Source organism: Bombina bombina, chromosome 3 (assembly GCF_027579735.1).
Source record: "Bombina bombina isolate aBomBom1 chromosome 3, aBomBom1.pri, whole genome shotgun sequence".
NCBI lineage: Eukaryota > Metazoa > Chordata > Amphibia > Anura > Bombinatoridae > Bombina > Bombina bombina.
Window position 1 is genome coordinate 1,085,473,920 of NC_069501.1, and position 14,037 is coordinate 1,085,487,956.

A 14,037-nucleotide genomic window follows, 5' to 3' on the forward strand; every position below is an offset into this window, starting at 1 on the left:
ATACTATTTAAAAAAAAAGTATTAGTCAAAATGATATTGAAACTAATTACTATCAATTCTAAATACAAGAATCTCCTAATGAAGTATATACAAATGTAATACTGCAAGTTATTTATTACTGGATGACGTTGTGGCATCAATGATGCATATACAGTATACAACAGAAGTGAGTATACCCCTGGGCAATATCCTTTAATATCAAATTATTCAAAAATGTATCCCCTCTCAATAATTGTATTATTTCTAAGTTGATAAGTAGAGTATTTCCTATTATAAACAATCAAAAACTAATACGTTAGAAAGATTATATTGAAAATACAGGCCCAAAAGTAGAAACTTAATGCAACAAAAGTGAATGCATCCATGGTCACTGACACACAAGTTAGGTCCTTGAAACAAAATTGAGTACACCTGCAATTTCCAATTAGCCTAATTGCATGGAGGACATAGTTACCAGAACATTCTCATTTTTGGACCAATGAGACTTCACAAAGATTGAATAGGATACAGGAAGATTGGTGATCAACTAAAAATCAGTCAACATGCAGTTGGAGCAGTAATCAGGGGTTATAGAATGATACACAGTGCCTCCTAAAATGACGCCATGGATAGTGTGCTACTTGCACAATCTAGCTCTGAAAAACAGGCAAGTGCTTCAGATTTGGATCAAGGCAAGTGCTTCAGATTTGGCTCAGGGATTATTGATAGAATTTGGAGCTCAGACAGTGCTATGGACATTGCATAATGTCAACTTCTATGGACAGCATTCAAGGAAGAAAACCTTGCTTGCTCACCGGCACAAAACTGCAAGATTAAACTTTGCTAAACAACATGAAAAGCCTAATGAATACTGGGAGCACATTCTTTGGTAAGATGACCAAGATCAAGATACAATTTTTCAGCTCAGATGGGGTCCAGCATGTTTGGTGTGAACTTGGTCAGGATTATTACAGTGAATGCATAGTCCCAACAGTGAAGCATGGAGGTGGGAGTGTGACGATATGGGGCTGCATGACTATAAAAGGTGTTGGGGAGATGACATTTATAGATGGCACCATGAATGCCTGGGATATACCAAAATACTAGCTGACAAGATGACTTCCAGTCTCCAGAAGTTTGGCAGAGGACGAATATTCCAGCATGATAACGATCCAAAGCACACTGCCAAAATCACAAAGGCGTTTCTAAAGGAGAAAAAAGTGAAAACTATCACCTGGCCAAGTATGTCACCTGACTTGAATCCAATAGAACACCTTTAGGGTATTTTAAAGAGAAAGGTAAAGGAACACAACCCCTCCAGCAAAGAGCATCTGAAAAAACTTATCTGAAGAATGGCAGAACATCTCTCCAGAAATTTGTGCATTACTGGTATCCTCTATGCGAGGAGGATTGAGTCAGTCATCAAAAATAAAGGTGGCTATACAAAGTATTGAAAAAATAAAAAAATTGAATCTCAGTAATGAAAGGCGAACTGACTTTAGTTGCATTGAGTTCCTGCTGTGGGGCCTGTATTTTTAATATAGTAAAACATTATTTATGTTATAACTTACCTGATAAAATGATTTATTTCATAGTGACAAGAGTCCATGAACTAGTGACGTATGGGATATACATTCCTACCAGGAGGGGAAAAAGTTTTCCAAACCTCAAAATGCCTATAAATACACCGCCTACCGCACTCATACCTTAGTTTAACGTGTAGCCAAGAAGTGAGGTGTAAAAGAAGGAGTAAAAAGCATACAAAGAGAGGAACTAGAAAAAATAAAAGTGCTTTATACAAAAAATCATAACCACTAAAAATAGGGTGGGTCTCATGGACTCTTGCCACTTTGAAAGAAATGAATTTATCAGGTAAGTTCTTACATAAATTATCTTTCATGTAAGTGGCAAGAGTCCATGAGCTAGTGAAATATGGGATATAATACCCAAGATGTGGAAATCCACAAGTCACTAGAGAGGGAGGGATAAAATAACAACAGCTAAATCCGCTGAGAAATTAAATAGAAAAAAATAATTAAGTTTTCTTTAAAAATTAAAAAAAAAAACCAACTCAAATCAAAGGCACTAGAATCAAACTGAGACAACTGCCTGAAGAACCTTTCTACCAGAGGCTGCTTCCGAGGAAGCTAACACATCAAAATGGTAAACTTAAGTAAAAGTATGCAAAGAAGACCAAGTTGCTACTTTACAAATTTAATCAACTGAAGCTACATTCTTAAAAGCCCAAGAAACGGCAACTGATCTAGTAGAATGAGCTGTAAATCTCTGAGGCGGAGACTGCCCTGTCTCCAAATAAGCTTTGTGAATCAAAAGTTTCAACCAAGATGCCAAAGAAATGGTAGAGGCTTTCTGACCTTTCCTGGAGCCAGAACAAATAAACTAAAAGTCTTTCTGAAATATTTAGTAGCCTTAACATAATATTTTAAAGCTCTTACCACATCCAAAGAATGTAAAGATCTTTCAAGAGTATTCTTAGGGGTAGGACACAAACAAGGAACAATAATTTCCCTTTGATGTTGTTAGAATACACAACTTAAGGCAAAAATGTAAATGAAGTCTGCAAAACAGCTTTAGCTTGATGGAAAATCAGATAAGGAGACTCACAAGAGAGAGCAGACAATTCGGAAACTGTTCTAGCAGAAGAGATAGCCAAAAGAAATAACACTTTCCAAGAAAGCAATTTAATATCCAGAGAATGCATAGGCTCAAAAGGAGGAGCCTGTAAAATCTTCAAAACCAAATTGAGACTCCAATGAGGAGAAATAGATTTAATAACAGGTTTGATACAAATCAAAGCCTGAACAAAACAGTGACTGTCAGGAAGCGTAGCAATCTTTCTATGAAATAAGACAGAAAGAGCAGAATTTTGTCCTTTCAACGTATTTGCAGACAAACCCTTATCCAAACCATCCTTAATAAACTGTAACATCCTTGTAATTCTGAAAGAATGCCAAGAATAATTATGAGTGGAACACCATAAAATATAGGTTTTCCAAACCTGATGATATATTTTCCTTGAAACAGACTTACAAGCCTGTATTATAATGCTAATAACTGAGTCAGAGAAACCTTTATGACTAGGCACCAAGCGTTCAATTTCCATGCCATCAAATTTAGAGATTTGAGATCCTGATGGAAAAATGGCCCCTGAGAGACAGAAGATCTAGCCTTAAAGGAAGTTTCCAAAGCTGGCAACTGGACATCCGGACAAGATATGCATACCAACACCTGTGAGGCCATGCTGGTGCTATCAGAAACACATGAGATTGTTCCATTATGATCTTGGAGATCCAGAGGTGGTAAAATATAAGCAGGTTGGTAAAACCAAGGAACTGCTAAGGCATCTACTATCTCTGCCTGAGGATCCCTGGACCTGGCAAGGTATCTGGAAGCTTCTTGTTTAGATGAGAGGCCATCAGATCTATTTCTGGAAGACCCCACATCTGTACAAGATGAAAAAACACATCTGGATGTAAAGTCTGATGGCTGAGATAATCCGCTTCCCAATTGTCTACATCTGGGATATAAATAGCAGATATTTGACAAAAGCTGGATTCCGCCCAAGCACCAAGAAAGTATCCGAGATGAAGAGCTCTGAAAATAGAACAGAGCTCTAAAATATTGATTGGTAACCTCGCCTCTTGAGGTTTCCAAACCCCTTGTGCTGTCAGAGACCCCCAGACAGCTCCCCAACCTGTAAGACTTGCATCTGTTGTGATCACAGTCCAGGTAGAACGAACAAATGAGGCCCCTTGAACAATAAGGTGATGGTCTAACCACCAATTTAGAGAGAGTTGAGTGTTGGGATTTAAGTAAATCAGATGTGATATCTGAATATAATCCCTGCACCATTGGTGCAACATGCAAAGCTGTAGAGGTATCATATGAAAACGAGCAAAGGGGATCACAAAGATAGTAATCTAGATTTAGACACCATATGAGCATGCCAAGATTTAAGCCATAAAGCTCTTCTAGTAAGAATAGCTAAAGACATAGATTTAGTATCAATCTTAATGACATCAAATATAGCATCACAGATAAAATGATTAGCATGTTGAAGTAAAAGAAAAATGCTAGACAATTCAGGATCTATTAACTGTTGAGCTTAACTGTCCAACCAACAAGTTGAAGCAGCAGCAACATCAGCCATAAAAATGGCAGGTCTAAGAATATAGCCAGTATGTAAATATGCTTTTCTAAAATAGGAAGATTGAATCCTATCGAAAGGATTCTTAAAAGAAGTACTAGCTTCCATAGGAATAGTAGTACGTTTGGCAAGAGTAGAAATAGCCCCATCAAAATTAGGGACTTTTTCGCAAAACTCTAAATTAGCCACAGGTAAAGGATATAGTTTTTTAAACCTAGAAGAATGGTTAAAAGAAGCACCAAGTTTAGACCATTCCTTAGTAAGCATATGACAGATAGCATCTGGAATAAGAAAAACTTCAGGAGTAACCTCAGAAGTTTTAAAAACAGAATTCAAATGTTTGCTACTTCAGATACTTCAGTATGCTGTTGATCAATGCAAAGTTAATTAGATTTAGGAGAATTTAGGAGAGACTTTTTATGTTTATTTGAAGGCGGAATAGAAGTCATAGCCTTCTAAATGACTGTAGCAATATAATCTTTTATATCTACAGGAATATGATGTACATTAGTCTGTGAAGGTTTAACAGTAGATGTATTTGTAGAAACATTATCAGCATGTAATAATTTTTCATAACAAGTGCCACATATTTGAGCTGAAGAAGTAAGTTCAGCTAATTTACAACATACACACTTAGCTTTGGCAGAATTGTGTTCAGGCAGCTTAGTTCCTACAATAACATCAGAGGCAGGATCAGTCTGAGACATCTTGCAAAATGTAACAAAAAAATAAAAAATAAAATTTAAACAAAATATCCGATTTCCTCAAAGTAGCAGTTTCAGGAATGGGAAAAAATGCTTATGATAAAATTAAGGTAATAACCTAAAGCGAGCAACCTAGCCCTCTATGAACAAATGAGAGCAGAGAGTAAAGAAGGAGAGACTTAATATAACAAATTTTGGCGCCAAGAAAGGCGCAAATGCAGAAAAAACTTTTGCCGCCAAAGCTTTAACAAGTGAAATGACTCGACTCGCGTCATAACAGGCGTGACTTTGCGCCAAAAAATACTTGCGTCATTTCTTGCAACTTTCTTGTCGCGACTCACGTCACGGCAGGCCCGACTTTGCAATAAAAAGTAACATTCTGCGTCATTACAAAAATGTTGAAAGAAAAAGACTCCAAGTTACAACTAACTGGAACCCCAGGTAAAAAACTCCCATAAACATAATTTCCATGCTGAAACTGTTATATTGCAAAGGGAAATACACAGACCTGACTCATGGCAAATATATACATTTAAAACTTTATAAGATAAAGTGCCAAACATAGTTGAGAGTGTCTTAAATTTTTTTATATATACTTACCAGAAGACACCCATCCACATATAGCAGACAGCCAAACCAGTACTGAAACATATCAGCAGAGGTAATGGTAGAGGAGTATAATGTCGATCTGTAAAGGGAGGCAGCAGATGAATCCCTGCAACCGATTACATAGAGCCTTAGAATAGATTTCTCATAGGTGAAAACATGGTGTCAGGCAATACTCCCTTCACATCCCTCAGACAAACACTGTACTTTGAGAGGAACTGGGCTTCAATATGCTTAGAAGCGCCTATCGCAGAAGAAAAATCAAGCACAACTTGCTTCACCGCCTCCATGAGAGGCAAAGTTTGTAAACTAAGGTATGAGTGAGGTGTGAGGTGTATTTATTATAGGCATTTTGAGGTTTGGGAAACTTTGCCCCCTCCTGGTAGGAATGTATATCCCATACGTCACTAGCTCATGGACTCTTGCCACTTACATGAAAGAAATCTAAACGGTTAGTTTTTATTTTACATAAGAGCAAATACCCTACTGTAAAACTTAGAAGTAATGCAGTTACTGTTAGGTTATACAATTTTGAATCATTTGACATTTAAGTGATATTACACTGGGGTCTACTCACTTCTGTTGTATACTGTATATGTTGTGGCTTTGTTATGAATATTATGGAAAGTTATTGAATTATTCAGTTTTAAAACAATGTCTGTATTAAGAAAATCAATAAGATGTTATGTTACTGTTTTATTTTTCATGTGCTCTATGATATTTAATTTTATCAACAATCAATAAATAAGGGGAACAAATAAGTATCTCTTGAAATAACAGAAACAAATCAGAAGTTATAGAATAAACAATATATAAAATATATAACACAACAAATATATTGCACATTTTACACTAAGTTAAGAATATTTCAGTCTACTAAGTCTGCATATTAAAAGGGACATTAAACACTTTGGGATTATAATATACAATGATTTATTATATGTAATAAAAAATCTTTGTAATATTCTTTCATTGTCTTTTTTGTCCTCTTTTCTTATAATTTCATTCTTAAAATCGTGGGTTATTCTTGCTTATTGTTGGCTAAATGTACCAGACAATAAGCAAGCGCTATCCAGGGTTCTGAACCTAAAATGGGCCAGCACCTAAGCTTTAGATTCCTGCTTTTTAAATAAAGATAGCAAGAGAACGAAGAACAAAAGATAATAGGAGTAAATTAGAAAGTTGCTTAAAATTGCATGCTCTATCTGAATCATGAAAGAAAACATTTGGGTTTAGTATCCCTTTAAGAGGCGTTTGATTTACTGACAACAAGAGACTTACGTTTTATTATTATAAGGTTTATTCTCACAGATTTCTGGAGAAAGATAATATGGAGTTCCAACACAAGTGCGGGCTAGTTCCATTGTGCTAAAAATAGAAGAGAATTGTGAGTAATTCTACTTTAGCATGTTTATTAAATAAGTCCATTCAACAAATGCTATATATGCAAAGGAATACAAATCTATTTGGCTGTGGATTACTATTGTTGCAATAGAGACAGAGACAGTAAGGGACTCAATAATGCTGTTTTCTTCAAAGATCTTCCCATGGCTGAGGGAAATATCACAAACACTTACAAGCATATTCCTGCTTAGTGTAATAATGCCTAATGTAGTATAAAATAAGGTAGTAGGTAAGCTAAATGAATGCCTCATTAGTCTAGATAAGGAGATCCTCTATAGTTAATAAAATACAACCTCAAATCAAATGAATGTTTCAAGCAACCCTCTAATATGAGACCTCTGATCAAACGCCTGTTCTTATTGCCCCTTTGTAAAAGTTATATTCCCAAAACGTCAGATCAGAAATATGCCCTGAGCAACCTGAGCCTTAAATATTCTGCTGCAGTTCTCTCTCACATGACGTGTGACTCACATGTCATGTAACGACAAGTAGGGACAGGGGAAAAGAGAGCAAGGCTGTTTTTAGGAATGATCAAATAGTCATTGTTAGAAATTCAAATACTAGAAATAATGTTTTCCTTGATATTCATTTGTTGAATGTTTGAATTACAGTTTTCAATTTTTTTAACCTAAAATATCTGTTTATAGACTATGCTCTGTTAATAAGAGAGATCCCTATACATAAGAAGATGTATTTGCCAGTGAGGACTATTCACAGTAGAACAGCACAGGTCAGGGGTGGCAAACCTTTTTGAGAGTAAGTGTGCCCAAATGGATGATAATCTAAAAATATTCTTTCAAGTGCCTGTGGTACATTAAGGGTGCAAATGCCATAGGTCAATGTGTATGACAATAACATGTACTGAATTTGGGATGGACAGGAGGGATATTTGTATGAAGTTTGGATATGCAGTAGTTAAGGCCAGAAATGAAAGAAGTACTTTAAGGAAGACACTTTATTATTGCTAGTCTTTATTTTAGACTTCTTGTATTCCATATCTGGATTCCCTAATTACCTACCTTAGGTTGACAAACAGAAACAGATAGTCAAAAATTAAATGTGGGTGCATGACACAGCTGCACATCATTGATTATGTCTAGCAATCAAAAAATGTAAGTCTGGAATTGCCTATATCTCTAATTTTCAATTTAGAATGTAAAATATTTAAAATAAATTCTATCACCCATTCTTGATTTGTAAAGTCATTCATTTTAATCCACATTATCTGTCAGTATTATTTAGCTTTTATAAAGTGAATTTTATAAATTATATACCACAAATATATGCTGTCTTTATCCTTCATCAACTCAGAAGGAACATGAGCTGGAAAAACTTTCTTGTTTGTTTGAGATTGTAAACTTAGTGGCACTGGCCTGTCGTACAAGTAAGGAAGTTTTTTCAGCTTATATTCATTCTCAGTTGAGTGTGTCTACTTTCTTTTTTTGTATGTAAATTACTCTTGGGTCTCCATAAGGGTAAGAAAAGGAAACCAGACATATGGTCTCCTTGCTCACATGTCCTTGAGAATTGCAACTTGCCTCATTGTTGAGGTTTAGAGAAGCCAAAACATTTGTCTGGGGTTTATTGCTTTCTCTTATTCAGAGGATGAATGCCTGGTAATTCTCTGGACCCTGGGAAACAAAATTTGAAACATGGTTCCCCACACAGTGCCACAAACACCAAGTACCTTGAATACCCATAAAACATACATTATATTTGAAAATAAATGGGACACATGAGATAGTGTGGACTGGGTAGCGAACATAACTACAGTGCTGCTGGATTTCTTACTGAAAATAAATACTATAATGGACCATAATTAATGCTTACCTGTTGAGAATTCTTGCTATCCCAAAGTCCCCAAGCTTGGCTATTGTTCCATTATTGGCAAGAAATATATTCTGTAAAGGACGAATCCCATGAATTACACTTTACTGCAGTAGGTTAGTATTAGTAATCAGAAGTGAAACTTGTATTCTACCTGTGCCTTTATGTCTCTGTGTAGAACTTTCCGGTCATGAATATGTTTCAATCCCAAGGAAATCTGCACAAACCAACTCAGGATCTGCAAGGAAATTGGCAACATGCAATGTATGACTTATGTCCAGTAATGCTCCTCACCACATTATTAGAATGTGCATTTAATATGCCAGATGTGCCAAAAATGTTGAAGTATTGACCACTGCAGTCCTGTGCTCCAGGCTGCTACCATGATTCACAAATAAGTGCGGGAGATATGATTGGAGACTACAAACCCCAGGGTGCTACTGCAATGATCAAAAAGCGTACAAACCCCAAAACATACAATAATAGTCACATTCTACGATATGTGAAAAAAAATCAAATCAAATATTTATTGAAAAAGCTTTAGAAGTCCACAAACATGGAAGGCACTGTGAAGCTCTAGGGGTCGATTTACTATGCCCCAAATGGGGCCAACTCACCCTGTTTCCGTGCGAGCCTTTAGGTTCGCCGGAAACAGGAGTTAAGAAGCAGCGGTCTTAAGACCGCTGATCCTTAACTGAATCTCATAAAATCTGGTTGATTGACACCCCCTGCTAGTGGCCGATTGTCCGCGAATCTGCAGGGGGCGGCGTTGCACAAGCAGCGATGTCTGGCATACATGATACACTGCAGTGTATCATGTCTGCCAGGCATTAATAAATGCGCCTTCCTTTATATTTTCTAAACTATCTTATTAATAAAATCGACCCCCTAGAATGCACTTATTAGTATGATACTTATTTCACTGAAAGTGCAAATTGATGATATCCTGGTCTTTATTTCAGTTTCTGCTTTAAGGGGATCTAAAATATTCCCAAACATTTGAATGGGACGTTACCTGATCCTCCTCAAACAGTGTCCCTCTCTGCCTGTTTATTCTCTTCATCAGATCGCCATAGTCACAATATTCCATCACAATATAAAGCTTGTTGTTCTCTGTAAAAATATAAAAAAAGTTTTATTATAGACTATTTTTGTAGTAATTGATGCAGTAAATGATCCCAGTTCTTGAAAAAACTAAATACATTTATTGCACATGAAATTTTTCTGAAGGACAAAGCTCTACGCCAGATGAACATAAAATGTCTTTGAAAGTATTTCACATTTTCGGTTATTCATTAAAAAAATGTATTTTTTTCTTCCATACAGGTGGTGAGAGCCCAACAATCCCTGGGAATTATTCTTCCTTACCCCTAGGAGGAGGCACTTGGTCAAAGAATGAACATGTGCATTTGATTCTTTAGAGAGAGGGGTTCTCAGTCTATATTGAGGCACGGTTCCCCTTCACAGTACAGTGTTTGTCAGAGGGATGTATATGGGGTATGGTTTGTGGCTCCTTTTTTGTCTCATAAGAAATCTGTCACAGACCCTCTATAATTGGTCGCAGGGACTTGTCTTTTTCCTCCTTTTATGGATCTACAAAATACTCCTATTCCATACATTCTGCTATTGTTTGGGTACTGATTTGGCTGTCGACAGGTTGTTTATTGGTGGACAAGTGTCTATTACTAGTGTCATTTTATACATACAACCCTGGGACAGAATCTATACATTTTTCCCCCTTGCTGTTTGGCGCAAGTCAAATTTTTTGACACAGTTTAAATTTTGTGCGTCGGACTTTGGGTCTGCACGCCTTGGGATAGCGCATGTTGGTTTTAAGCTTGTCAGGGTAGAGCACGTCTTTTTTAGATTTGTTATACTATTTTCACGCTTTGACTGGATTACGCACATCGGGTTAGTGTACATATGTTCTCGGCCTTGCGCACATCGGGTTTTGGTGCTCTAAATTTACTTAGAACTGCCATGTTTTTTTGCAAGCATTATTTCACACTGCTGAGCATTATCTATGCTTCGGATGTGAAGTTTACATGTCTCCTACTTTGTTTTGCAGTTTGGCTAAGCATGCATTGTATCATTTTTTAAAGCTACTTTAGGAGAGGGGTAAGTTATTTCCATTCCTCAAGAGCTTTTTAAGGGGTTATAGTGTTTATTGCTTTGCTTTATCAATGCTATAGTGGAGCTGTCTGATTCTGTCCCTAAATCTACCTTAGAAGTCGAGTCTCCTGAACACCTTCCTACAAAGATCAAGTGTGTTTATTCTTAAATATCTGAGGTCCCTCCTCCAGCTTATTTATGTGGCTCATGTTTAAAAATGTTTATGCATTGAGACCCACCTAATGCAGCCTTTATGGGTATTACTGCTCTTTCTGTTTGTTCATTACAGGAGAATGCTACCGTTTTATCACCTAGTGTGGAAAATCGCATAAAAGCTGCTGTTTGTGAGGCGCTGACTGCTCTCACGCCTTCAATTAAATGTAAAAGGTCAGTTTAGATTTTACTTTCTACTAGTACTATGTCTCCCGATGTCAGGGATAATTTTATGTTTTCAGAAGGTGAAATTTTCCTATGGTGATTAGGAGTCTTCTTCTAATGTTGAACCCGATACCTCCTGTTTTTTTGTTTAAAATTGAACATATTTGTACTCTTTTGAAAGAAGGTTAACTTACTTTAGGGGTTAAAGATTCTAAGGATTTTAAGGATAACCCTGGTAATTGTTTAAATTCAGTTTGTAAGACTGTTAAGCTCCTTGAGGTATTTCCTATCCCCGATGCTGTCTCTGACATGGTTTCTGATTCAACTTACTGGTTATCTAGTTTCAGAACAGTGTTCTGATTACTCTGCTAGTGAATATCTTTTGGGTTTACTCAAAAATGCCAATTCTTTTATTTGTGATGCTGTGCACGATATTATGAAGATCAATGTCAAAAGCATGCATTTGGCCGTTCTTGCTAGAATGCTAGGAAAGCGTTATGGCTTAAGTCCTGGTCTGCTGACATGTTGTCAAAATCCAGACTATTGTCTCTTTCTTTTCAGGGACAGAAACAATTTGGTTCTGATTTATATTCTATAATATCTACTGTTTTGGCGGTAAAGGGGCTTTTCTTCCTCAAGACAAGAAGTCTAAAGTGGAATCTAAAGCTTCTAATCATTTTTGTTCCTTTCGTCAGAATAAGGAACAAACGGTTGACTCCTCTGCTCAGAAGCAAGGCACCTCTGGCCCAGTATTAAGGCCTAGTGCTAACTGGAACAAGAAATCTATCCCTGCTACCAAATCTGCATGAACATGTGGCAACCGATCCAGAGGTTCTCGTAGGGCCAGGTTATGCCTTTTTGAGGAAGCTTGGTTTCAGTCTGTTCCAGATCCCTGGGTTCTGAATATAATTTCCCAGGGATTTCTGATAGGTTTCAGAACAAGGCCTTAATATGGTAATGGAGCACAATCAGTTATGTTCACATCCCATTTATAGGGCATACAATCATCAAGTAAGTACAACACTAATCTAAAAACACACAAACCCTATAAAAACATTACAGTGAATGTAAAGAAGGTAATGTACAAAAAGATTTTGCCACAAATTCAAATCAGATAAATAATAAGATACTAGACAAAATACATTATGTTCCATTCCAAATTTAATCTAGTTGGGACCCTTATTTTTAATTTATAAATCCAATAAAGTTCTTTTCTGTACAGTATCTTATACAGATTGCTTCCTCTAGGTGGCAACCTCGCTACATCAATGACCTTAATATTTGCAACATTTGTGAAATTAATGTAATTGAAACGTCTTCCTACAGCATATAATCTTTTTTTTTATATATATATTTTACATCATTAGCATGTTTACATGCTCGGGTATTGACCTCCCTAGTCGTTTTGCCAACATACTGAATGTGGCATAATTTGCATTCCAATAGGTATACTGCAAATACCATTTTACAGGGGATCTCATAAACCCTATTGTCAGCTGTGCATTTAAATACACTAGTGACCTCCATCATCTCACATTTCAAGCAAGTTTTTGCCCCACACCTAAAGTTACCCTTTTTATTCAACCATGTATTTTTGGAATCTTTGCTTCTCCTAACTAAACTGGGAATAGCCTGTGACCCTAGCTTTCAAGTTTTTCTTGATACAAACCTGCACTGGTCAATGACACATTTTAAGTCACAGGGAAAGCACAGAAAGATTTTTCTGTAAAATTCTAACTATATATTAGAATGGAAATCTTTACCGTGCTGTACAGTGTGTTGTCTATACCATTTTAAACTTATTTCTTGTTTGGTCTAATTCTGTTGGATCATATCCTCATGCAATTAGCCTATCTTTGAGCTCCAATGATCGCTCTTGATAGACAATATCATCATTTGGTATTATGTTTTACCTTAACCTGATTCCTTGAACTACAAACTTTTTCCATGTAATTTGAGTTTTGTGTTTAAAAGAGCCAAGAGATATTCTTGATGGAGTATAGTTAGCATTTTTTTCTACAGATGATGTACAACATTTGATAGCAGAATTTCTGATTGTCCCTATAATTAATAATTTGCCAAAGATCCACAAGAACCCAGTAAGACCACCTGGAAGGCCAGTTGTATACGGTATTGGTTCCCTTTTGGAAACATTATCTGAGTGGATAGATGATCTCTTACAGCCTTTGGTGAGAAATCTTCATAGCTACCTTAAGCTGGTCATTCTATGGGGCTTCAGACCACGCTATTCTGGGAGGCCTGCTGGAGGGAGGTCATAATAGTGTGGTCTTGCCGCTGCCGGCGAGACCCACACTATTATGGCATGAAAAACCATTAATGGCCAGCAATGTACATGGTACATTGTGGTCATTAAGGGGTTATGGCGTTTATATGTTTAGTATTAAGATTTTTGTTATCAAATATTTTTTTATGTTTGACAGTCAATATTACTTGCAATGGCAATAGGGGGCGAAATATGCTCCATCATTTGCAAATTTGTATATTGGTTGTCGACAGATTAAACATACATTATAGAATCTCCTGTAATCCATACATCAATGAAATTGTATTATATAACAACTAGATTACGAGTTTTGCGTTATAAGTGGCTCGGTGCTAACTTGCAAGTTATTTCCACCGCTCACCTCCCTATAGCGCTGCTATTACAGGTTTTCATAAGCCCGGCATTAGCAGGCAATATTGCAGCGTTGAACTAAATTGAGCTCCATACCGCACTCAAATACCAGCTCTGCTTTGAGCTGGTTTTACATGCTCGTGCACAATTTCCCCATAGACATTAATGGGGAGAGCCGGCTAAAAAAAAAGCCTAACACCTGCAATAAAGGAACGTAAAGCTCT

General features: G+C 36.6%; 1 protein-coding gene across 4 annotated transcripts in view; it reads right to left on the reverse strand.

Annotated features, from left to right (window-relative positions):
- NEK5 (NIMA related kinase 5) overlaps positions 1–14,037 on the reverse strand; it is a 121,544-nt gene that overhangs the window by 67,224 nt on the left and 40,283 nt on the right. For all 4 annotated transcript variants that reach the window (XM_053708383.1, XM_053708385.1, XM_053708386.1 and 1 more), the window contains exons 4-7: positions 9,704–9,801; positions 8,843–8,926; positions 8,692–8,762; positions 6,739–6,825 (exon numbers count right to left, since the gene is read on the reverse strand). In XM_053708383.1, the coding sequence (XP_053564358.1) occupies positions 6,739–6,825; positions 8,692–8,762; positions 8,843–8,926; positions 9,704–9,801 (340 nt within the window). The remainder of the gene's footprint in view (positions 1–6,738; positions 6,826–8,691; positions 8,763–8,842; positions 8,927–9,703; positions 9,802–14,037) is intronic.